This window comes from Mustela erminea, chromosome 5 (assembly GCF_009829155.1).
Source record: "Mustela erminea isolate mMusErm1 chromosome 5, mMusErm1.Pri, whole genome shotgun sequence".
NCBI lineage: Eukaryota > Metazoa > Chordata > Mammalia > Carnivora > Mustelidae > Mustela > Mustela erminea.
In genome coordinates, this window is record NC_045618.1 from 27,438,312 (window position 1) to 27,459,740 (window position 21,429).

Sequence of the window (21,429 nt, forward strand, 5' to 3'; positions counted from 1 at the left end):
TGTACACAATAGTCAGACTGTGGAAGGAGATGAGATGCCCTTCAACAGACAAATGAATAAAGAAGATGTGCTCCATACATACAATGGAATATTACTCAGCCATCAGAAAGGATGAATACCCACCATTTGCATTGACATGGATGGAACTGGAGAGGATTACGCTAAGTGAAATAAGTCAGGCAGAGAAAGACAATTATCATATGGTTTCACTTATATGTGGAATATAAGGAATAGCACGAGGACATTAGGGGAAGGAAGAGAAAAATGAAGTGGGGGGAAATCAGAGGGGGAGATGAAACATGAGAGACTATGGACCCTGGGAAATAACCTGAGGGTTTCAGAGGGAAAGGGGCAGAGGAATGGGTTGGCCTCATGATAGGTACTAAGGAAGGCATATATTGCAAGGACCACTCACTGCTATATGCAAACGGTCAGTCATGGAACACTCCAAAAGCTAATGATGTACTGTATTATGTTATGTATTATGTATCATGGAACACTCCAAAAGCTAATGATGTACTGTATTATGTTATGTACTAACATAACATAATAACATTTTAAAAAGTGGAGAAAAAAATAAGCAAAAAGGAAATGGGGGCATCACTTTAGCACTGGGTAATATTTTAAGAAAACTTAATGAAAGGTGAGGAGGTAAGACTAAGCTCCTAACGATCTGTGCAAGGAGTCTCAGCCTGAAGGAATAGAAAGTAAAAAGGCAGGAGCTTGCTTGACATGTCCGAGGAAAGCTGTGGAAGTCAGTGTAACTGGAGCTAAGTGGATAAAGAGAAGACTGATAGGAAGTGACATCAGAGGTGACTATGGCCAGATCAGCAAGGCATGTAGGCACTGCGAAACTGAGTTGTGTTGAGGAAAGTGGAAATCCTCAGTGGAGAATAGATGCTTGGGGGTAGAGCAAGAGTGGAAACAGAACAATTTGAAGGTAACTGCAATACACAGGTGGGGAATGTTGGCTAGGATTTGGGGGCAATGATAAAGGCTATGGAAATTGGCCATATTTAGAAGCTTCAAGGGACAGCTGGCTATATGTTGTAAGAAAAAACAAGGGCTCAGACTGGTTCTAGGATTTGGAGCCCTGAGAAATTGAGAAAATGATATTTTTATGAAAATGAGTAAGATTTGGGAAGGACACATCAGGGTTTGATTTGGGGCACATTAAGTTTGAGATGCATGTTTTAGCTCAGTGGAGAGGTGAAGGGGCAACTGGATACCTGAGCCCTGGAGTCTGCAGAGAAGCCCAGGAGTGGATGGAATTTAAAGCATGAACTTGGATAAGGCCACTTGTAATGAGTCTAGGGAATGAATTAGCCATAACTGAGTCCAGTGTTTGGGAGCTGAAAGGTGAAGAAGGCCATTGGAAGAAGACCAAGAAGGAATGACTGCATGAATAAGAGGAGAACCTTGAGGAGTCAAACAGGGAAAGGAGCACAAGGAGAAGAGAGGTTGCTTCTAACCTGCCGACAGGCCAGGTTAGAAGAGAACTAGGAGCATCACTGGATTTCTCACAAAGGTGAATATCATGAGGTCTTGAAGTGGGGTCAAGAGAAAAATGAAGAAGGATTACAGCAAGATGAGGATGGCAAGGATAGACAGTGATTTCAAAGAGTTTGGCTGTTAAAGAAAGTAGAAGAAAGGGAAGGGAGTCACAGAGTTGCATGGCTCATTGAGATTCTTCATGAGAGGGAGATGGTAGCATGTTTAGATCTTGATAAGAATGATGCAGTAGAGAGTGAAAAAAACATTACGGAGGAAAGAACTCTGGCTTTTGTGCTGGGTGGAGGTGCTGGCCTCCACTGAGAATAGGAATTCCCTCCATATAACTGGAAGGAATGTAGTATGTACTAGGCACCTACAGTGGTCATTGTTTGTGAAACCTCTACATGACTGCTTTCATCTTTGCTTCACAAAAGGGAAGCAAAGTCATCAACTTCTAGGAAGGAAGGAAAAGGCACTTGGAGGCTCAAAGGGAGATGAGACATATGCAGAAGTCGTCAAGACTCTTGGGAGAATGAGGCCCAGGGAGAAGTTGTGTGGCAGGCAGCAGTGAGGAGCCATGAGGGAAGTGCTGTGCTGTGGCTGGGAAGCAAGATGGCAATGTAGGACTTGCTGCTCCGCTCCACTATCTGTGCATATGGGGTGGGGGAAAAGGAGACAGACTTAACCTGGCAACAGGTGGTACTTTGCCAAAGGAAGGCTGTGAAACCAAATAGAGGCAAGGGAGTTGAGGATTAATACACAGAGATAATAATAGTCATGACAGATAGGTGTTTAAGGAGGAAAGAGACTGTAAAGGAGGGTGGATTAGCCAGAAGGACTGTTGAGCTGGGTCACAAAGTTATCAGCCACAAACAAGCAGGGTCCGGAACTGGGTTACATTTCTCTTTAGGGGTACAAAAAACTTTAAGGGAGCTAAAGCACATGGGTATTATTAAGGGAATCAATTACCAGATCTTCCATACATCATCAAAATGAGCTGCTTTCAGTCCTACACAATGGATGTCTGTGGAAAGAGACCCTGGAAAGAGACCAAGGAGGAGTGAATCCTGAATCATGGCCCTGTGGATGTTGAAAATCATGCAGGTGTTGGGAAAGGCTCTGCTTGGACTGATCCCAGCTGGGCCGCAAGTGATCCCCAACATAGGGAGAAATGCATGTGAGGTTGGACAGCTGCCTACCTCCAGGCCCATTGGGATGCCAGCCAGGGCTACACACACTGCTTGATGTGCTGAGCCAGGACCCTCTGTGTTCCTCTGAGATTGCTAGTTTGGATTTAGGTCTGCACAAAACAACTTCTTTTCTTGATATTGCTACAGGGTCATCCTAGGACAGCCATCACACTACCCCCTGAAATATTATTTGCAACAGCCCAGCACAGAGCCCAGTACAAGAACACCCAGCTAAGTGTCCACCACTGGGCTGGTCACTTCACCTATGTCCCCAAGGAATTCCGGGGGAAAAAAATGTGGCTAGCTCATACATTTTAAGTTAATATGTAAAATTTGTCATGCTAATTTAAAATAGTTCCCAAGAATGTAATTGCTACTGTATGTTGACATTATCAAACAAAAGCATTCCATCATTCTTTTAAATATACACACTTACATTTAAATACTGTAGTATCAATTCATCTAAAAATACATATAAAGCCCTTTTTCAGCTGTCTAAGCAGGAAGACACATGCCTTGCTGCCTGACCTCTAACCCCTACAATTAACATCCAATCCAGGACTCTGAGAATGATAGCTCCTGACTGAGTGCAAGATAATTAACAATTAAAGGGAGGCTAGAAAATGTAGTGATCTGAAGGGGCACGTGCACCCAAATGTTTATAGCAGCAATGTCCACAATAGCCAAACTATGGAAAGAACCTAGATGTCCATCAACAGATGAATGGATAAAGAAGATGTGGTATATATATATATATACAATGGAACACTACTATGCAGCCATCAAAAGAAATGAAATCTTGCCATTTGTGATGACGTGGATAGAATGAGAGGGTATTATGCTGAGCAAAATAAGTCAATCGGAGAAAGACAACTATCATATGATCTCCCTGATATGAGGAGGTGGAGTTGCAACATGGAGGGTTTGCAGGGTAGGAAAAGAATAAATGAAACAAGATGGGATCGGGAGGGAGACAAACCATAAGAGACTCTTAATGTCACAAAACAAACTGAGGGTGGCCAGGCAGAGGGGGTAGAGAGAGAGTGGTGGGGTTATGGACATGGGGGGAAGGTATGTGCTATGGTGAGTACTGTGAAGTGTGTAAACCTGGCGATTCACAGACCTGTACTCATGGAGCTAATAATAAATTATATGTTTATTAAAAAATTTTAAAATTTCAAAAAAATAAAATAAAGGGAGGCTAGATAGGCTGTCCCTTATAGGAATGAAAGAGACATGTGGCAGGAGATGCCCAGAGAGGGGCTGAGGTGGCCCAGATAGACAACAACAGGAAGAAATAGTGGTTCTCAGGGCAAGGGGCTGCCTGGGGACATGAAGCAATGCCAAAGGGGCAGCACAGCACTTTCAGGTGGACAGCTGCCCTAAGACAATGCAGTGTAATATCAGACAGTGAGTACCAAGAGGAGAGCCTGTTCTGCTAAAGAGAATGTAAAGAGCAGAAGCCAACAGGGTCAGTTTTGAAATTTGAGTTTATTGTCAACATTCGAGAATTGAGAATTTTTCATAGAAAAATAGTGATACCCTATTTTTTTTTGAAAAATCAAATGAGTTCATACACCAAGCCTACTTCCCTGCAGGGAGAAGATGCACCACACCTGGACAGGTACTGCCCTCCCTCTGACCCATCACACCTTGCCCTCCCTATGCCTATAGTACCTGCCCTTCCTGTCTTCATCACACCTCCTCTCCCTGGCCTAGCACACCTGCTCTCCCTCTACACCACCACACCTACCCTCCCTGCACCTACCACCTGCCTTCCTTAAACCCACCACCACTGGGGTCAGTGTTCACTTATCCTCAGCTAGCACTCTTGCTTGTTGTCATTTTGCTGCTGATGCCTGCGGACTCTCCCCAGGTGAGACATTAAATTTGGACACTCAGCTTAGAGACATGTTCCAGCCATCTCTGATAGAAGGGAAAGTGCTTGAGCCTGTGAGGAATTACCTACTCCTGGTTGGATTTCTTTTGTGTGGAATTTAATAAGCCATCTAAGGATGGCTTGCATCTTCACAGGGGATCCTGAGAGTAGAGAGGGTGGGATCATTATTCTGCAATGGCAGGCATATTGATAGTTGTAGGGGAACACCCCTGGTTGGAGCCTTGGCCCAGACCAGCACATCTCCAATGTACATGTGCAGGTGGTCACCCAGCATCTTGTCCAGGTAGGTTCTGACTTGACAGTTCTGACTAGCCAAGGCATGCATTTGTACAAGCTCCAAGGCTGCTGCCACCAAGACCCCACTTGAGATGGAGAGGCTGCACATTGTCAATGCAAAGCATTCCTTTTCTTCTTCCTGGAACTCCTATCATTACCATGCTTGGTCTCCTGGGTCTCACCAAATCTCTTATCTTTTTTCATGATTTTGATCCTTTGTATTTTTGCTCTGTACTTTTAGTTTTCTCTTTCACTTGGCTTCAAACCCACTTACTCAGGCCTAAAGCACTGACTCTTCAATTCATTATTCAACGTTTTTTTTTTTTTAAGTTATGGGTTTTAGTTCCAGAAAGTGTTATCACAATTTATTGTTTGTTTTCCTATGTCTCTGGGACATGTTATGATCAACCTTCTCTGAGGTTACTAGTGTCCCAAATGTGCCACTTGGGTTCCATGGAACTAGGATCTGGCAGTGTAATGACCAGTCCTTGGGTCATGGAAGGTGAAGGCACTGCAGGGTCCTCTCTCTATGCTCATAGCACCTGCCCTTCCTGTCCCCACCACACCTGCTCTCCTCAGCCGAGGCACTGCAGGGCCCCTCAGAAGTCGTTCTCTTTGGGAAGGGGGAAGCCCCTCCCAAAAAGGTGTGCACTGCCCCAAAGGGCTGACTTCCAACCTGACAGCCTGCCAGTACCACAGTGATCCAACTGCAGGAGCTCCTCCAACCTAATGGGGAAAACAGCATCTCTGCTGCTGTCATTTCTGTTTCTCTAACCCAGTGTGTTCTCAGCCTACACTATGATAGAGCTGGGATTCAAGCCCAGGCCCACCTTCTCCACAACCTGAACTATTTATTGCTACAAATGCTCATGTTATTAAACCCAACTGCAATCTGCTGGACCAGGTTCAACCCTCCACATTATTTTGATCCTGGATGTTTTAAGAAAAGATGAAAGATGAACTGGATATTGTACATAAACAATGAATCTTGGAACACTACATCAAAAACTAATGATATATTTTAGAGTGACTCACATAACACAATAAAAAAAAAAAGAAAAGATGAATGAAAACAAAATGAGATTATGTAAATAGCAAAAGCAAATGTGAAATGCTTCTGACTTTTACCACCCTGCAAGAGCATTTTTCTTTGCTAATAGTCTGCCCTCTGCCCTAGCACCTCCTGCAGGGCAGGTAGCAGGGAGGAGAAACCTAAAGGAAGAAGGTACATGAGAACAAGCCATGAAAAACTGACTTTCTCACCAAGGCTGAATGATAATACAGATAATGATGAGGATCCAAGAAGTCAGAGACAACCCACAAAATTATGTGCATAAATTACCATCCTTTGAGTTCAACATCCAGGACAAGAATAATCACATTTTAACTTGAAAATAGCCTGAGAATTCTTCCTATTCAAATGAGGCTGAAAAGATAAGGTTTAAATGGAAAAAGCTTGTCAGGGAATTCTCAATCATTAGCAATGTATTGCAGGTTTCCAATACAGTCTCTAGTACAATGTACTAGGGAGACCTAAGAAGGTGCCTACAAAATCAGGTCTGAGTTCATGTGTGGTTCCCATAGCTCCTTATCAGCTGTAGATAGGAAGGGGAAAGAAGGTAAACACAGATGTTAATGGGATTACCCTGTATGAAAATATTTGTTAAAGCTGAGAAACACAAACACCATATGATTTCACTCATAAGTGGAATTTAAGAAAACAACAACAAATGAATAAACAAAAAGCAGAATCAGACTTATAAATACAAAGAACAAACTAGTTGCTGGAGGGGAGGAAGGGAAAGGGTTGGGCAAAATGGGTGAAGGGGAGTGGGAGATACTGGTGCTCAGATATGGAATGAATAAATCACAGAAATAAAAAGCACAGCATAAATGATACAGTTATGATATGATAATAGGAATATATTGGGACAGATGATAGTTACACTGTGGTGAATACAGCATAATGTGTAAACTTGTCAAATCACTATGTTGTACACCTGAAACTGATATAACATTGTGTGTCAACTATATCTACAAAAAAAAAAGGAACACACTTAAAGCTATGGGCACTGAGTAATGTATAGAATTGTTGAATCATTATATTGTATAAAACAACATAACACTGCATGTTAACTATACTTCAATTAAAAAAATAAAAATTAAAGGGGCGACTGAGTGGCTCAGTCAGTTAAATGTACGACTCTTGTAGGCTCAGGTCTTGCCTCTCTCATGGTTGCAAGTTTGAACCCCCCACTAGGCTCCATGATAGGTGTGAAGCCTACTTAAAAATTAATTAATTGGGTGGGGGACAAGATGGCGGGGAAGTAGGAGGAGGCGCCTTTTCAACCTGTACCCTAAAGTGAGCTGATTACCTACCAAAGAACTCCAATCACCCATGAAATCAGCCTGAGATCAGAATTATACACATCTGGATCTCTACAGGGGCAGAAGACGCCAGTGGACAGGTAAAGCAGAGTGGGAATGGCGGACTGATATCGGAAGATTAACAAAAGGGGGAGGGAGCCACCAGAGGCCACCGGTTGGAAAGTAATACCCCCAATACCAGTGAGAGTGCCCTGCGTCTGGGGACCAGCATTAACTTGGAGACTGGTTGAAAGCACTCCAAAAGAGCAAAGGATCTCAGGGGGAAACTGTGGGAATTGGGGCTAGGGACAGGGGCTTAAGTCCCTGGTCCCAGGACAGCCTCCCCTGGCGCTGAGCCAGAGAGAGTGCGGTAGAGAAACCAGGTCTTTGTCCCTAAGCGCGCCCAAGAACACATGGGGTCCAGCTCCTGTGAGGGGCTGGGAGCCACACCAGATGGCAGAACGAGCGAGCCCTGCTATAGAGTCTGAGATGCGCATGCCCCTCATCCTCCCCTGAGAGAGGTACAAAGGCCCAGCTGGCGCCCTTTGATTACACGCCATTGTTTCAGAGCCTAAGACACGTGCACCAAACTCTCCCCCCAGAGAGGTGCGCAAAGGCCCAGCCTGGTGCTTTCGGACCTGCACCCCGTTCTCAGATCCTGAGACCCGTGCACAACCCACAGCCTTCCCTGAAAGAGGTGCACGCAAACCAGGTGCTCTTAGACCCAGAATGACCAGGCACTCCCAGCCCGGGCCAGCGGGAAAATCTCAGTGTGCAATCACTGCTTGGAACCTCTCTGGTGGTCTGGAGCTGCTCAGACAGCCACCGCTGCTGTGGCTTTGGGTACAAGCAAAAGATCCTGTGTCCCCAGGGACCACGACTCGGAACCTGCTCTGCCAGCGGCCAAGGGGGAACTTATTTGGGCTCTGCAGGCAGACTGAGGCTTCGCTCTGAGAGGGAGGTCAGTGTCCAGTTTATTTTCCTCTAAAACTACAAAAACCATCAAAAACGGTCAAGGTGAGAGAAAAAAAAGTGAACAAACATAAAAACCGCCAGAGAACAAAAGCTTGAAAAAAACCAGTTTCCTCAATGCCCACCCCCTTGAGGGGAGTGGGAGGACTTAACTCAGGGAACATCATTGACTGAAAACCCACGTGGCAGGCCCCTTCCCCAGAAAACAAATGAAGAAAGAGAAAGAAAAAAAAAAAGGCGGGGGGGGGGGACGACAAGAGAACAACCACGACTACTTCATAGGAAAACTTTTATTTTTTACTCGTTCCCACTATTCTGGTTCATTTTTTTATATATGGATAATTTTTTTAACCTATTTACCATCACAGTGGTATTCCATTATAACCTTCTAACCTGAATTTTTTGATACATACACCTATGTTTTTCTTTTGCATTTCAATTTTTGAAATTCTTTTTCTTAATTTTAGTTTAGTTTAGTCTAGTTTATTCCTTTTTATTTTTATTTTCTAATATTCATATAGAGTTAAACTTCACAGTAATCCCCTTTCCCCAATCAATATTGATTTCCCCAATCAATAAATAGGTTTATCCCTATAGGTAAACAAATTTATAATCCCCCTTTATCTTAGGAAAGTTGAGACCTTTAAGAAAGATATCAAGATACATCCATGAAGAATCAAAACAATGTTCCTTGCCCACACTGAGAATTTATAACAACTCTCCCACCTTTTTCTTCCACAACTGTTTCAGTGTTTTTGTGTTTGTCCTGATAGTATATAAATCTTACACTTGGGGTTCTTTTTGACAAGGTTCTAACTTTATTTGCATATATTTTTTTCTCCTGTCATGTACTTTTTTTTTTTAAGATTTTATTTATTTATCGGGGCGGGGGAGAGCAAGCACAGGCAGACAGAGTGGCAGCAGAGGCAGAGGGAGAAGCAGGCTCCCTGCTGAGCAAGGAGCCCGATGTGGGACTCGATCCCAGGACGCTAGGATCATGACCTGAGCCGAAGGCAGCTGCTTAACCAACTGAGCCACCCAGGCGTCCATCTTGTCATGTACTTTTATCAGTCTTTTTGTTTCTCTGTTTTTGTTTGTCTACTTCATAAATCTTACCATGGGACCCATTTGGGCTGAATATTCTCTTTCATCTTCCCTTTCTTTACTGTCTCTCTCTCTCTCTCTTTTTTTTTTCTTTTTCTTTTCTTTTTTCTCTTGTTTGGGTGGGGAATCCTGATTGCTCAGAAGAGTTCCAGGGTGCACCCTGACTGCACTGTGGTCAATATATCCAGCTACATCTGTTCAGTCATCTCTCACCAAAATGACTAGGAGGAGCAATGACCAACAGAAGAAAAATACAGAGATGGACGTTCTGCAACAGAGCTAATGGCTATCAACACAGACAATATGTCAGAAAGAGAATTCAGGCTAACAATTATCCAGGCAATAGCTAGGTTGGAGAAAGCCATGGATGACCAAATGCAATTGATTAGGGCTACGCTGAAAGCGACCAGACAGGATGTTCACGATGTTAGGGCAGAGCTAAAAGCTACCAGGGATGAGGTTCACAATGCTCTCAATGAGTTCCAATCTAATCAAAATTCTCTCAAAGCTAGGGTAACTGAGACAGAAGATTGAATTAGTGATCTGGAGGACAAAGAGATAGAGAGAAAGGATCATGAGGAAGCCTGGAACAAACAGCTTAGAAACCACAATAACAGAATCAGGGAAATAAATGATGCCATGAAACGTTCCAACGTCAGAATTATTGGAATCCCTAAAGGGGAGGAGAAAGAAAGAAGTCTAGAAGATATAGTGGAACAAGTTCTTCATGAAAATTTTCCCAATCTCGCGAATGGAACCAGTGTTCATGTACTAGAGGCTGAACGGTCTCCACCCAAGATTATACATTCCAAAAAAAATCACGACAGCTGATAGTCAAATTGGGGAATCATAATTGTAGGTATAATCTCTTGAAAGCCACTAGGACAAAGAAGCTCCTTATGTACAGAGGAAAGCCCATCAGAATAACTTCAGACCTGTCCACAGAGACCTGGCAAGCCAGAAAGGGCTGGCAAGATATATTCAGGGCACTAAATGAGAAGAACATGCAGCCAAGAATACTTTATCCAGCAAGACTGATATGCAAAATGGATGGAGAGATAAAGAGTTTCCAAGACCAGAAAGGCTTAAAAGACTATGCAACCACCAAGCCGACACTGCAGGAAATATTAAGGGGGGTTCTATAAAAGAGAAAAATCCTAAGAATAGCATTGAACAGAAATAAAGAGACAATATACAGAAAGAAAGATTTCAAAGGTAACACGATGTCAATAAAACCATATATATCAATAATCACTCGCAATGTGAATGACCTAAATGCGCCCATAAAATGGCCCAGGGTTGCAGATTGGATAAAACGACAGGACCCACCCATATGTTGTCTACAAGAGACCCATTTTGAACCTAAAGATACACCCAGACTGAAAGTGAAGGGATGGAGAAGCATTTTTCATGCCAATGGGCCTCAAAAGAAGGCCAGGGTAGCAATTCTCACATCAGATAAATTAGATTTTAAACTAAAGACTGTAGTCAGAGACACAGAAGGACACTATGTAATTATTAAAGGGACTATCCACCAAGATGATCTAACAATTGTAAATATCTATGCCCCCAATATGGGAGGAGCCAATTACATAAGAAAACTGTTAATCAAGATAAGGAGTCATATTGATATGAATACACTAGTAGTAGGAGATCTTAACACACCTGTCTCAGAAACAGACAGGTCATTGAAGCAGAAAATCAATAAAGAAACAAGAGCATTGAATGACACATTGGACCAGATGGACCTCATAAATATATACAGAACGTTCCACCCTAAAACAACAGAATACTCATTCTTCTCAAGTGCACATGGAACCTTCTCAAGAATAGACCACATACTGGCTCACAAATCAGGACTCAACCAATACCAAAAGACTGATATTAATCCCTGCATATTCTCAGATCACAATGCTTTGAAACTGGAGCTCAATCACAAGGAAAAGTTCCAAAGGAACTCAAACACCTGGAAGCTAAAGACCACCTTGCTTAAGAATGCTTGGATCAACCAGGAAATCAAAGAAGAACTGAAACAATTCATGGAAACCAATGAGAATGAAGACACTTTGGTCCAAAACCTATGGGATATAGCAAAGGCAGTCCTAAGGGGGAAATACATAGCCATCCAAGCTTCCCTCCAAAAAAATTGAAAAACCCAGAATACACAAGCTGTCTCTACACCTTAAAGAACAGGAGAATCAACAACAAATCAAACCAACTCCACACATAAGAAGGGAAATAATCAAGATTGGAGCTGAGATCAATGAGGTAGAAACCAGAGATACAGTAGAACGTATCAATGAAACTAGAAGCTGGTTTTTTTGAAAGAATCAATAAGATCGATAAACCATTGGACACACTAATCCAAAAGAAAAGAGAGAAAGCCCATATTCATAAAATTATGAGTGAAAAGGGAGAGATCACAACTAACACCAAAGAAGTAGAAACAATCATCAGAAGTTATTATCAACAGTTATATGCCAATAAGCTAAGCAACCTAGATGAAATGGATGCATTTCTGGAAAACTATAAACTCCCCAAATTGAACCAGGAAGAAATGGACAACCTGAAGAGACTGATATCTAGTAACGAGATTGGAGCAGTGATTAAAAACCTCCCAAAAAACAAGAGCCCAGGACCTGACGGATTCCCTGGGGAATTCTAAAATCTTTCAAAGAAGAAATAATACCTATTCTCCTGAAGCTGTTTCAAAAAACTGAGGCAGAAGGAAAACTTCCAGACCCTTTCTATGAAGCCAGCATTACCCTGATCCCCAAACCAGGCAAAGACCCTACCAAAAAGGAGAATTTCAGACCAATATCACTGACGAATATGGATGCTAAGATTCTCAACAAGTACCTACCAAACAGGATCCAACAGCACATTAAAAAGATTATCCACCATGACCAGTGGGATTCATTCCTGGGCTACAAGGATGGTTCAACATTCACAAATCAATCAATGTGATAGAACAAATTAATATGAGAAGAGAGAAGAGCCACATGGTCCTTTCCATTGATGCAGAAAAAGCATTTGACAAAATCCAGCATCCGTTCCTGATTAAAACACTTCAAAGTATAGAGATAGAGGGAACATTCCTGAACTTCATAAAATCTATCTATGAAAGACCCACAGCAAATATCCTCAATGGGAAAAAGCTTGCAGCCTTCCCGTTGAGATCAGGTACAAGACAAGGATGCCCACTTTCACCAATCTTGTTCAACATAGTATTAGAAGTCCTAGCAACAGCAATCAGAAAACAAAGAGAAATAAAAGGTATCCAAATTGGCAATGAAGAAGTCAAACTCTCTCTCTTCACAGATGACATAATCCTTTATATGGAAAACCCAAAAGAATCCACCCCCAAACTACTAGAACTCATACAGCAATTCAGCAACGTGGCAGGATACAAAGTCAATGTACAGAAATCAGTGGCTTTCTTATACACTAACAATGAAAAGACAGAAAGGGAAATTAGAGAATTGATTCCATTTACTATAACACCAAGAACCATAAGATACCTGGGAATAAACCTTACCAAAGAGGTAAAGGATCTGTACTCGAGGAACTACAACACTCATGAAAGAAATTGAAGAAGACACAAAAAGATGGAAGACCATTCCATGCTCTTGGATCGGAAGAATAAACATCTTTAAGATGTCTATACTGCCTAGTGCAATCTATACTTTTAATGCCATTCTGATCAAAATTCCACCGGTATTCTTCAAAGAGATGGAGCAAATAATCCTAAAATTTGTATGGAATCGGAAGAGACTCCAAATCGCTAAGGTAACGTTGAAAAACAAAAATAAAACTGGGGGTATCATGTTACCTCATTTCAAACATTATTACAAAGCTGTGATCACCAAGACAGCATGGTACTGACATAAAAACAGACACATAGACCAGTGGAACAGAGTAGAGAGCCCAGATAGGGACCCTCAACTCTATGGCCAAATAATCTTCGACAAAACAGGAAAAAATATACAGTGGAAAAAGGACAGTCTCTTCAATAAATGGTGCTGGGAAAATTGGACAGCTATATGTAGAAGAATGAAACTCGACCATTCTCTTACACCATACACAAAGATAAACTCAAAATGTATAAAAGACCTCAACGTGAGACAGGAATCCATCAGAATCCTAGAGGAGAACATAGGCAGTAATCTCTTCGATATCAGCCACAGCAACTTCTTTCAAGATATGTCTCCAAAGGCAAAGGAAACAAAAGCGAAGATGAACTTTTGGGACTTCATCAAAATCAAAAGCTTCTGCACAGCAAGGAAACAGTCAAGAAAACAAAGAGGCAACCCATGGAATGGGAGAAGATATTTGCAAATGACAGTACAGTCAAAAGGTTGATATTCAGGATCTATAATGAACTCCTCAAACTCAACACACACAAAACAGAAAATCATATCAAAAAATGGGCAGAAGATATGGACAGACACTTCTCCAATGAAGACATACAAATGGCTATCAGACACATCAAAAATTTTTCATTATCACTGGCCCTCAGGGAGATTCAAATTAAAACCACATTGAGATATCACCTTACAGCAGTTAGAATGGCCAAAATTAGCAAGACAGGAAACAACATGTATTGGAGAGGATGTGGAGAAAGGGGAACCCTCTTCCACTGTTGGTGGGAATGCAAGTTGGTGCAGCCTCTTTGGAGAACAGTGAGGAGATTCCTCAAGATATTAAAAATAGAGCTTCCCTATGACCCTGCAATTGCACTCCTGGGTATTCACCCCAAAGATACAGATGTAGTGAAAAGAAGGGCCATCTGTACCCCAATGTTTATAGCAGCAATGGCCACGGTCACCAAACTGTGGAAAGAACTAAGATGCCCTTCAATGGACAAATGGATAAGGAAGATGTGGTCCATATACACTATGGAGTATTATGCCTCCATCAGAAAGGATGAATACGCAACTTTGTAGCAACATGGACGGGACTGGAAGAGATTATGCTGAGTGAAATAAGTCAAGTAGAGAGACTCAATTATCATATGGTCTCACTTATTTGTGGAGCACAACAAATAGCATGGAGGACATGGGGAGTTAGAGAGGAGAAGGGAGTTGGGGGAAATTGGAAGGGGAGGTGAACCATGAGAGACTATGGACTCTGAAAAACAATCTGAGGGGTTTGAAGTGGCGGGGGTGTGGGAAGTTGCAGTACCAGGTGGTGGGTATTATAGAGGGCACGGATTACATGGAGCCCTGGGTGATGTGAAAAAATAATGAATACTGTTATGCTGAAAATAAATAAAAAATAAATTTAAAAAAAAGAAAGGAAGGAAAAAATAATTAATTAATTAAAAATTAAAGACAAAACAAAACAAAAAGGAAATATTTCCAAACAACTGGTGGACAGCCACTGTCAAAAGCCTCCAGTGCCATCATGCTCCAGCCATTTGGGTCGCACTCTGTTCCAAGCAAGTGAGAAATTAACAATGACACAAAGAGTAAGAAGAAAGGGGGCTTCAAGCTTCCTGCTTCAGAGGCTCCGTGTCTGTTCTGATTGCCCTAAACAATGATGAAATAGCAATATTAAGTTGATCTACTAATGTTAAATATTGTTTAATAGTATTACCATTAAAGATAAACAAAAGTCAAAATGAAGGGGAAAGCTCAATGAATAAGGAAAATTTAAAGGAACAAATCTAATCCCCAAAAAGCCCTGGGGTGCTCTTCCAAAGTCTGGCTGTGCTTGTGTTTTAATCTTCACTGAAGCCCCGTCCAGCCAAATTAGAGAGATAAACCCATCTATGATCTAGTTCTTTTGACTCTGGACACTGTGAAATAAGCACAAACTCAATGGCATGATCCTGCCAGTTAGAATTTAAGTCTTCTGCATTTTCTGAATTATTTAGTTTTCTATTCTGACCATTGGAGGAAGAGAAAGGTCACGAATAAAGGTGAATAGTGCTTCCTCCCTGCTCAGCTCACAGTTGACAGTATGAACACTGGAGGAATGCCCTCCAACTTAAAGATGCACTCTGGAGAGAAGACACCACCCAGAGAGAGATGGGGTTTTGTTTGTTTGTTTGTTTGGTCTATCCAACTAACTGCCTTGGAAAAATGGAATCATGCTCATAATTTTCTAAAGAAATTTTGAGTAAATGCCCCACAAACTTGTCAGGCACAGCCTCCATCTCCCCACCAGCACATCTGCCAGCATTACTAGTCATTGGAAATGCTGAATGTATCTGCCAGCTTTCTGATACTTTTTAATTAAGTTTCCACACATGTTAAAATCTCTACAGACGTGTCCTGTTGACCTGGAGAATGACTTTGGCCAGAGCATGTTCTCACAGCAGAATGAGGTTGGGCTGAAACACAGGCTCTCCTCTGCATGCTCAGCAGCAGGAACCTGGGTTGCAGCTCCAGTGTGTTTACTGCATTTCTGATGGGCACAGGCAGGCAAACCTATCTCTACCCCCATATTGACCTGATAGTATTTCCATAAAATTCTCTTGAGTCTTCTTGTTCAACCCCCAGGAAAACAGCAAAGCTGAGAACATGGGAATGTCACCAACATGAAATTCCACCCACCAGCCAGACATGTTTGGGCCCTCCAGACTAAGATGAAAATCTGTGTGGCTCCCCATGTTCTCCTCTGATGCAGCCACTGTGGACACCACCCACCAACCTGCTGAGTCACAGAACAGATTGGGCAATTTTAGAAAGCTGCATGCCAATTTATGCAATAACTGTATCTTTGGTCTCTCAGCATTTGGTGTCTGTCCATGTTGACTCACATAAACCAAGATCTTTCCTTTGGTCTGCTCCATAGTGAGCCATCGAGTGAATGGATATGCCCCGGATTCATGAGGGTAGTCCTCTCAGTACAGGGAAGGATGGACATGATCCTGGAGTTTGAGGCATGCAACAGAGAATGTCATGTTTATTTCTTAAAAATAAAACAAACAGGGGCACCTGGGTGGCTCAGTGGGTTAAAGCCTCTGCTTTCAGTTCAGGTCATGATCCCAGGGTTCTGGGTTGAGGCATCTGCCTTCAACTCAGGTCCCAGGGTCCTGAGATTGAGACCTGCATCGGGCTCTGTGCTCAGTGGGGAGCCTGCTTCCCTTCCTCTCTCTCTGCCTGCCTCTCTGCCTACTTGTGATCTTTGTCTGTCAAATAAATAAATAAAAATCTTTTAAAAACATAAAAAAATAAAACAAACAAGAAAACTCAAAGCAAAGAGAATACAATGTTTGAATTTCTTCATTTTGGGTGGTGAGCATACAGATATTTATTATACTATCCTCCATGATTCTGTAATAAAATTAACTGTTAAAATAAAAACATCAGAAGTGTCATATTTTTAGAAAATGGAGGGGCCTACATTACTAACAATAGGTACCTTCTCATTCACTCCCAGAGAGGATCTGGGTCCTAAAACCTAGAAGCTTCCCCAGGAGGCAGGTATAGCAGCTTCATGAATATGCAGAGCCCCAAGGGCAGATTAGGGTTTGCTGTGGCTGCACTGTGTAGCATCATGGGTTCACACATGTTGGGTCTTCTGGAGACTACCTCATCTGGAGAATGGAAGGAACACACAAGCTGGTCCAGTGTTTCAGAAGCCCAGAGCCCAGCTGCTTTAGTCTTCTTGAGAAATGCCACTGTTGTTGGCCCTCTGTGGGGCCACAGCATCACAGCCAGTCATGACAGTGCCTGCTGAGCCGATACCAGGACATTCAACAACATGTGTACAACTTCTCTAACACAGAACTTCATGACTAAATAACAGGCACAAAATGAGCTCAGAATTACTGAACCTGGACCATGGAAGAATAGTAGCTAGTAGAGAGTCAATCGGGTGACAATCTCAGGGAATGAGTGAGCAACATTGAGTGCCAGGTCAGCCTAAGGTCCTGTGAGAGAGAGAAGCACTGTCCTACTCCTCACTGCAGATTCTCCACTCTACTCACTTGGGCCAATGTGTTACAAGACGATGAATATCATGGAGCCCCCTGGCATAGGCTGTTGTGCAGGAGTATGGTTGGGCCCTCGACATCACAAGAACAGAGAAAATTCCCCTGTCCAGAATCCAGTCATGTCTTCATGCATTCACACATGTTTAGCACACCTGGGGCCTCAGTTGTTCATGACATTATCCCAGGTTCCTGTATGCAAGCTCCCATTCCTGCCTTTACATTGTCCATCAGGAATTAACAGTTCTACCATACACCTATCAGCAGTGTCAGAAGACAGCAGAAACTGGGCTAGTCATCCTTGTATAAGGTCTCTAATATGTATCCCAATTTCACCTGCAGTCAGGACCACACAGAAAACTCAAAATCCTGCCCAAGCCAAGCATCAGAAGCCACACAAGCCAATTAGAACACATTCTGTTTTCACAGGAAATAAATAATGAATGTCTTGTCTTCAACCAGCCTATCTTTGGTATCTTACAATTTTCTTTAAAAAAGAAAAAAATAAACATTGTTTTTTCCATGAGATGTGGCAGCTCTCAGTTGGGCTAACCCTGAAACAACTAATTACTGATGTACTACCCACTGTAGCTGCAGGCCCATGGATTCCAGCCTACAGTGTGGACTCAGCACTCCTGGTCCTGCTGGCCCCAACACTTGCCACAAATTTCCTCTATCGCTATGATTGCAGCAAAGGGACTAGGTTCATTCTCTGCTTCCTCTGGTGAGCCTAGATCATGTCCAGGCTGAAAGTCGGGTCATTATCACATGGAGGAATGGTGCAACTCACCATTGTTGCCGTGAATGGGATGTTGTCAATCAAGGATGATGCAATGGCTGAAACCCATACTACCAGGATGATGGCAGTTGTGAGACGCTGATCCTCTGGGACCATCTGGAAGGGAGCAGATAGTACCAGTGCTACATATCACAGAGGCATTGATAAATCATATACATTGAGGAGGTGATGGTAAGACACGTGGAACTCACAGGGCTATTGGTCCGTCCTTTCACACAAGAGAAGACCAAGACAGACCCAGGTGTACAAACAGGACCAGCCTGGGCTTTCCTGGCTAATACCATGAGCCTCAGCAAGGTCTACAAGAAACTGAGGAGAATGACCCTTAGCCACACCTAAGCCAATGCCCCTGGGGAGGGGAGAAGGGTCACCCCATTCTTTGTGGCAGCACACACTAATTACACAAAACTTATCTCCTGGCAGAGCCCTGTGTCTGTGCATTCATTTATCAACACTGTTGTCCCTTTTGCTCTCCTTCTTAGACAGTTTTAACTGAAGGCTAATAGCAAAATTGCAGGCATCTATAATTATATATTCTTTGGAACAATCTCCCCTCATTTCTAGGCTACACAGGAAAAAAATGTTCCCTGCTATAATTTTTACATAATCTGTGACATATTCTTAACCAGATTTTTTTTTTACAAATCAAAGTAACAGTGGATGAAACACATTCTATTGCAGTATTTAATGTACCTTTATTAGCAAAGCAGTCTGTTCTCCAACATATTCTATTAAGTGGAGATGTGCCAGTGCCTAGAAGAAATGGATATATGATGAGAATCAGTTTAAAACCCCAATATTATGTGCAAATTTTTTTTTCAAAAAATCTTTAAAATGAAAACAAGTGAACATAAGGCAAGTTCAGGCTCTCATGTCTTATGAAGGATCAAACATAAGTACACAGTCTATAAATAATTTACTATCAGGTAAACACACTGAAGATTCACTGAAAAGAAAGCACAATACCACAGGCAGGAATTTCTCATCGATTTGTGTTACTGTCCACATTAAATTTAAATTCAAATGGAATGCTTTTTAATCTCTTTAAGATTGGTGTATAGGGGCACTGTTCAACTGTACATAAAGAAATGTCATTCCATGTAGGTCATTCAAGTAAGTTGCATTTCAAATTTATTTTTGAAGTTCAACATCATAGTTAGAGTTTTAGAAGAATCAAAGAAAATGCATGGTTTTTGTAACTGTCAAAGAAAAAAATAAAAGATCTATTTAACTGAAGCATGTAACTATTTTCTCAAGACTAGACAAATTGAGAAAATTGTGTCCAAGGAAAGGTAGGAAAGAAAATTAGATGAAGGTGGTGAGTTCAAGAACTGTTTTGCTCAGGCTGCCACCTTGGTTCCAGCCAAGGAAGGGATGCTCTGCTGCTCATGATGAATCCTGAACAGTAAGCACCAATAGAGAACCAAACATGGGCATGACATAGCTTCCTTTGCACCTCTCAAGTATGACCTTTACACTGTGATGTCACCACTGAATGACTATAAATATTGAAAACTTTAGCTAGACCATGTTTAAATACATGTTTACAACTCCTCTACTCACATGTAGAGCTATTTGTTAACCCTCATTTAAAAGCTGTGGAAGGGGCACCTGGGTGGTTCAGTGGGTTAAGCCTCTGCCTTTGGCACAGGTCATGGTCTCAGGGTCCTGGGAGCGAGCCCTGCATTGGGCTTTCTGCTCAGCAGGGAGCCTGCTTCCCCCTCTCTCTCTGCCTGCCTCTCTGCCTACTTGTGATCTCTCCCTCTCTCTCTCTCTCTGTCAAATAAATAAATAAAATCTTTTAGAAAAAGTGAATAAAAGCTGTGGAAACAAAATGTTGGTTTTTTAAAATCACAATTCTCAATCAAATATGCTATTATATCAAGAAAACCACAAAGATAAATCATTTTATATAAAACTGTTCATAAATCAAGTCAGCAGTGTTGACCTTAGGAAATAAACCATTCTTTATTGCAGCAGTTATCCTATACATTGTGGGATGTTTAACATCCCTGGCTTCCAGTCCCCAGTGTGAAAATGAAAAATGTCTCCAGACTGTGCCAACAGTGCCACAAAATAAGCCCTGACCACTTGATAAGAAACACTCATAATAATTCATAATAATCCATAAATAAATAAAAATTTTAATTTGCAAAACACAATCACATTGGTCATTTTATTTCATTCTATACTATTGATTGAAAGAAAAGCCAGAGGTCTAAAACAGATTAAAATTTCCTGCTACCCAAAAAATGAATAATCAAGTCAAGAAATAGGCAGAAGACATGAAGAGACTCTTCTCCAAATAAGACATACAAATGGCTAACAGACACATGAAAAAATGCTCAACATCATTAGCCATCAGGGAAATTCAAATCAAAACCACAATGAGATACCACCTTATACAAGTTAGAATGGCAAAAATTTACAAGGTAAGAAAGAACAGATGTTGGAGAGGATGTGAAACCCTTTTTCATTGTTGGTGGGAATACAAACTGGTATAGCCACTTTGGAAAGCAGTATTGAGGTTCCTCAAAAAGTTAAAAATAGAGCTACTCTATGACCCAGCAATTGCAATATTAGGTATTTACTCCAAAGATACAGATGAACTGAAAATAAGGGGCACATACACCCCAATGCTCATAGCAGCAATATTCCCAATAGCCAAACTGTGGAAGGAGACAAGACACCCATTAACAGATGAATGGATAAAGATGTGGTCTATATATACAACGGAATATTACTCTGTCATCAGAAAGGATGAATACCCACCATTTCCATCGACATGGAAGGAACTGGAAGGGATAATGACAAGTGAAATAAACCAAGCAGAGAAAGACAATTATCATATGGTTTCACTCATATGTGGAACATAAGGAATAGCACTGAGGACATTAGGGGAAGAAAGGGAAAGCTGAAGGGAGGGAAATCAGAGGGGAATATGAACCATGAGAGACTCTGGACTCTGGGGAAAAAATCTGAGGGTTTCAGAGGTGTAGAAGGTGTAGATTAGGGTAGCATGGTGATGGGTTTTAAGGAGGCACGTGTTGCAATGAGCACTGCTATACACAAATAAATCATAGTACACTACATCAAAAACTAATGATGTTTAGTGACTAACATAACATAATTTTTAAAAAATCCTTCCTGCTAGAAATCAAATAGAGATGATTATATATGTGTGTATACATACACATACATATACACGTACATACACATACACAGGATTATGTCCACACCTTGATGTGTGCCTATAAACAACCACCTATTTATATATTTATTGTCATATAATTAACCAACATACCAATATTCATGGTATGCAGTATAAAAGAACATAAAGGAAAATCTTTAAAATACTTGAACATTACATCTAATAACTCAGATC

General features: G+C 41.7%; 1 protein-coding gene across 4 annotated transcripts in view; it reads right to left on the reverse strand.

Moving 5' to 3' along the window:
* The window catches only part of OCA2 (OCA2 melanosomal transmembrane protein), a 399,414-nt gene that overhangs the window by 150,340 nt on the left and 227,645 nt on the right, over positions 1-21,429 (reverse strand). For 3 of the 4 annotated variants that reach the window (XM_032342310.1, XM_032342311.1, XM_032342312.1), the window contains 2 exons: positions 18,738-18,797; positions 18,036-18,140 (listed from right to left, as the gene is read on the reverse strand). In XM_032342310.1, the coding sequence (XP_032198201.1) occupies positions 18,036-18,140; positions 18,738-18,797 (165 nt within the window). Of the gene's footprint in view, positions 1-16,769; positions 16,850-18,035; positions 18,141-18,737; positions 18,798-21,429 lie in introns of those variants that run through there. The other variant, XM_032342313.1, reaches the window with a different exon arrangement.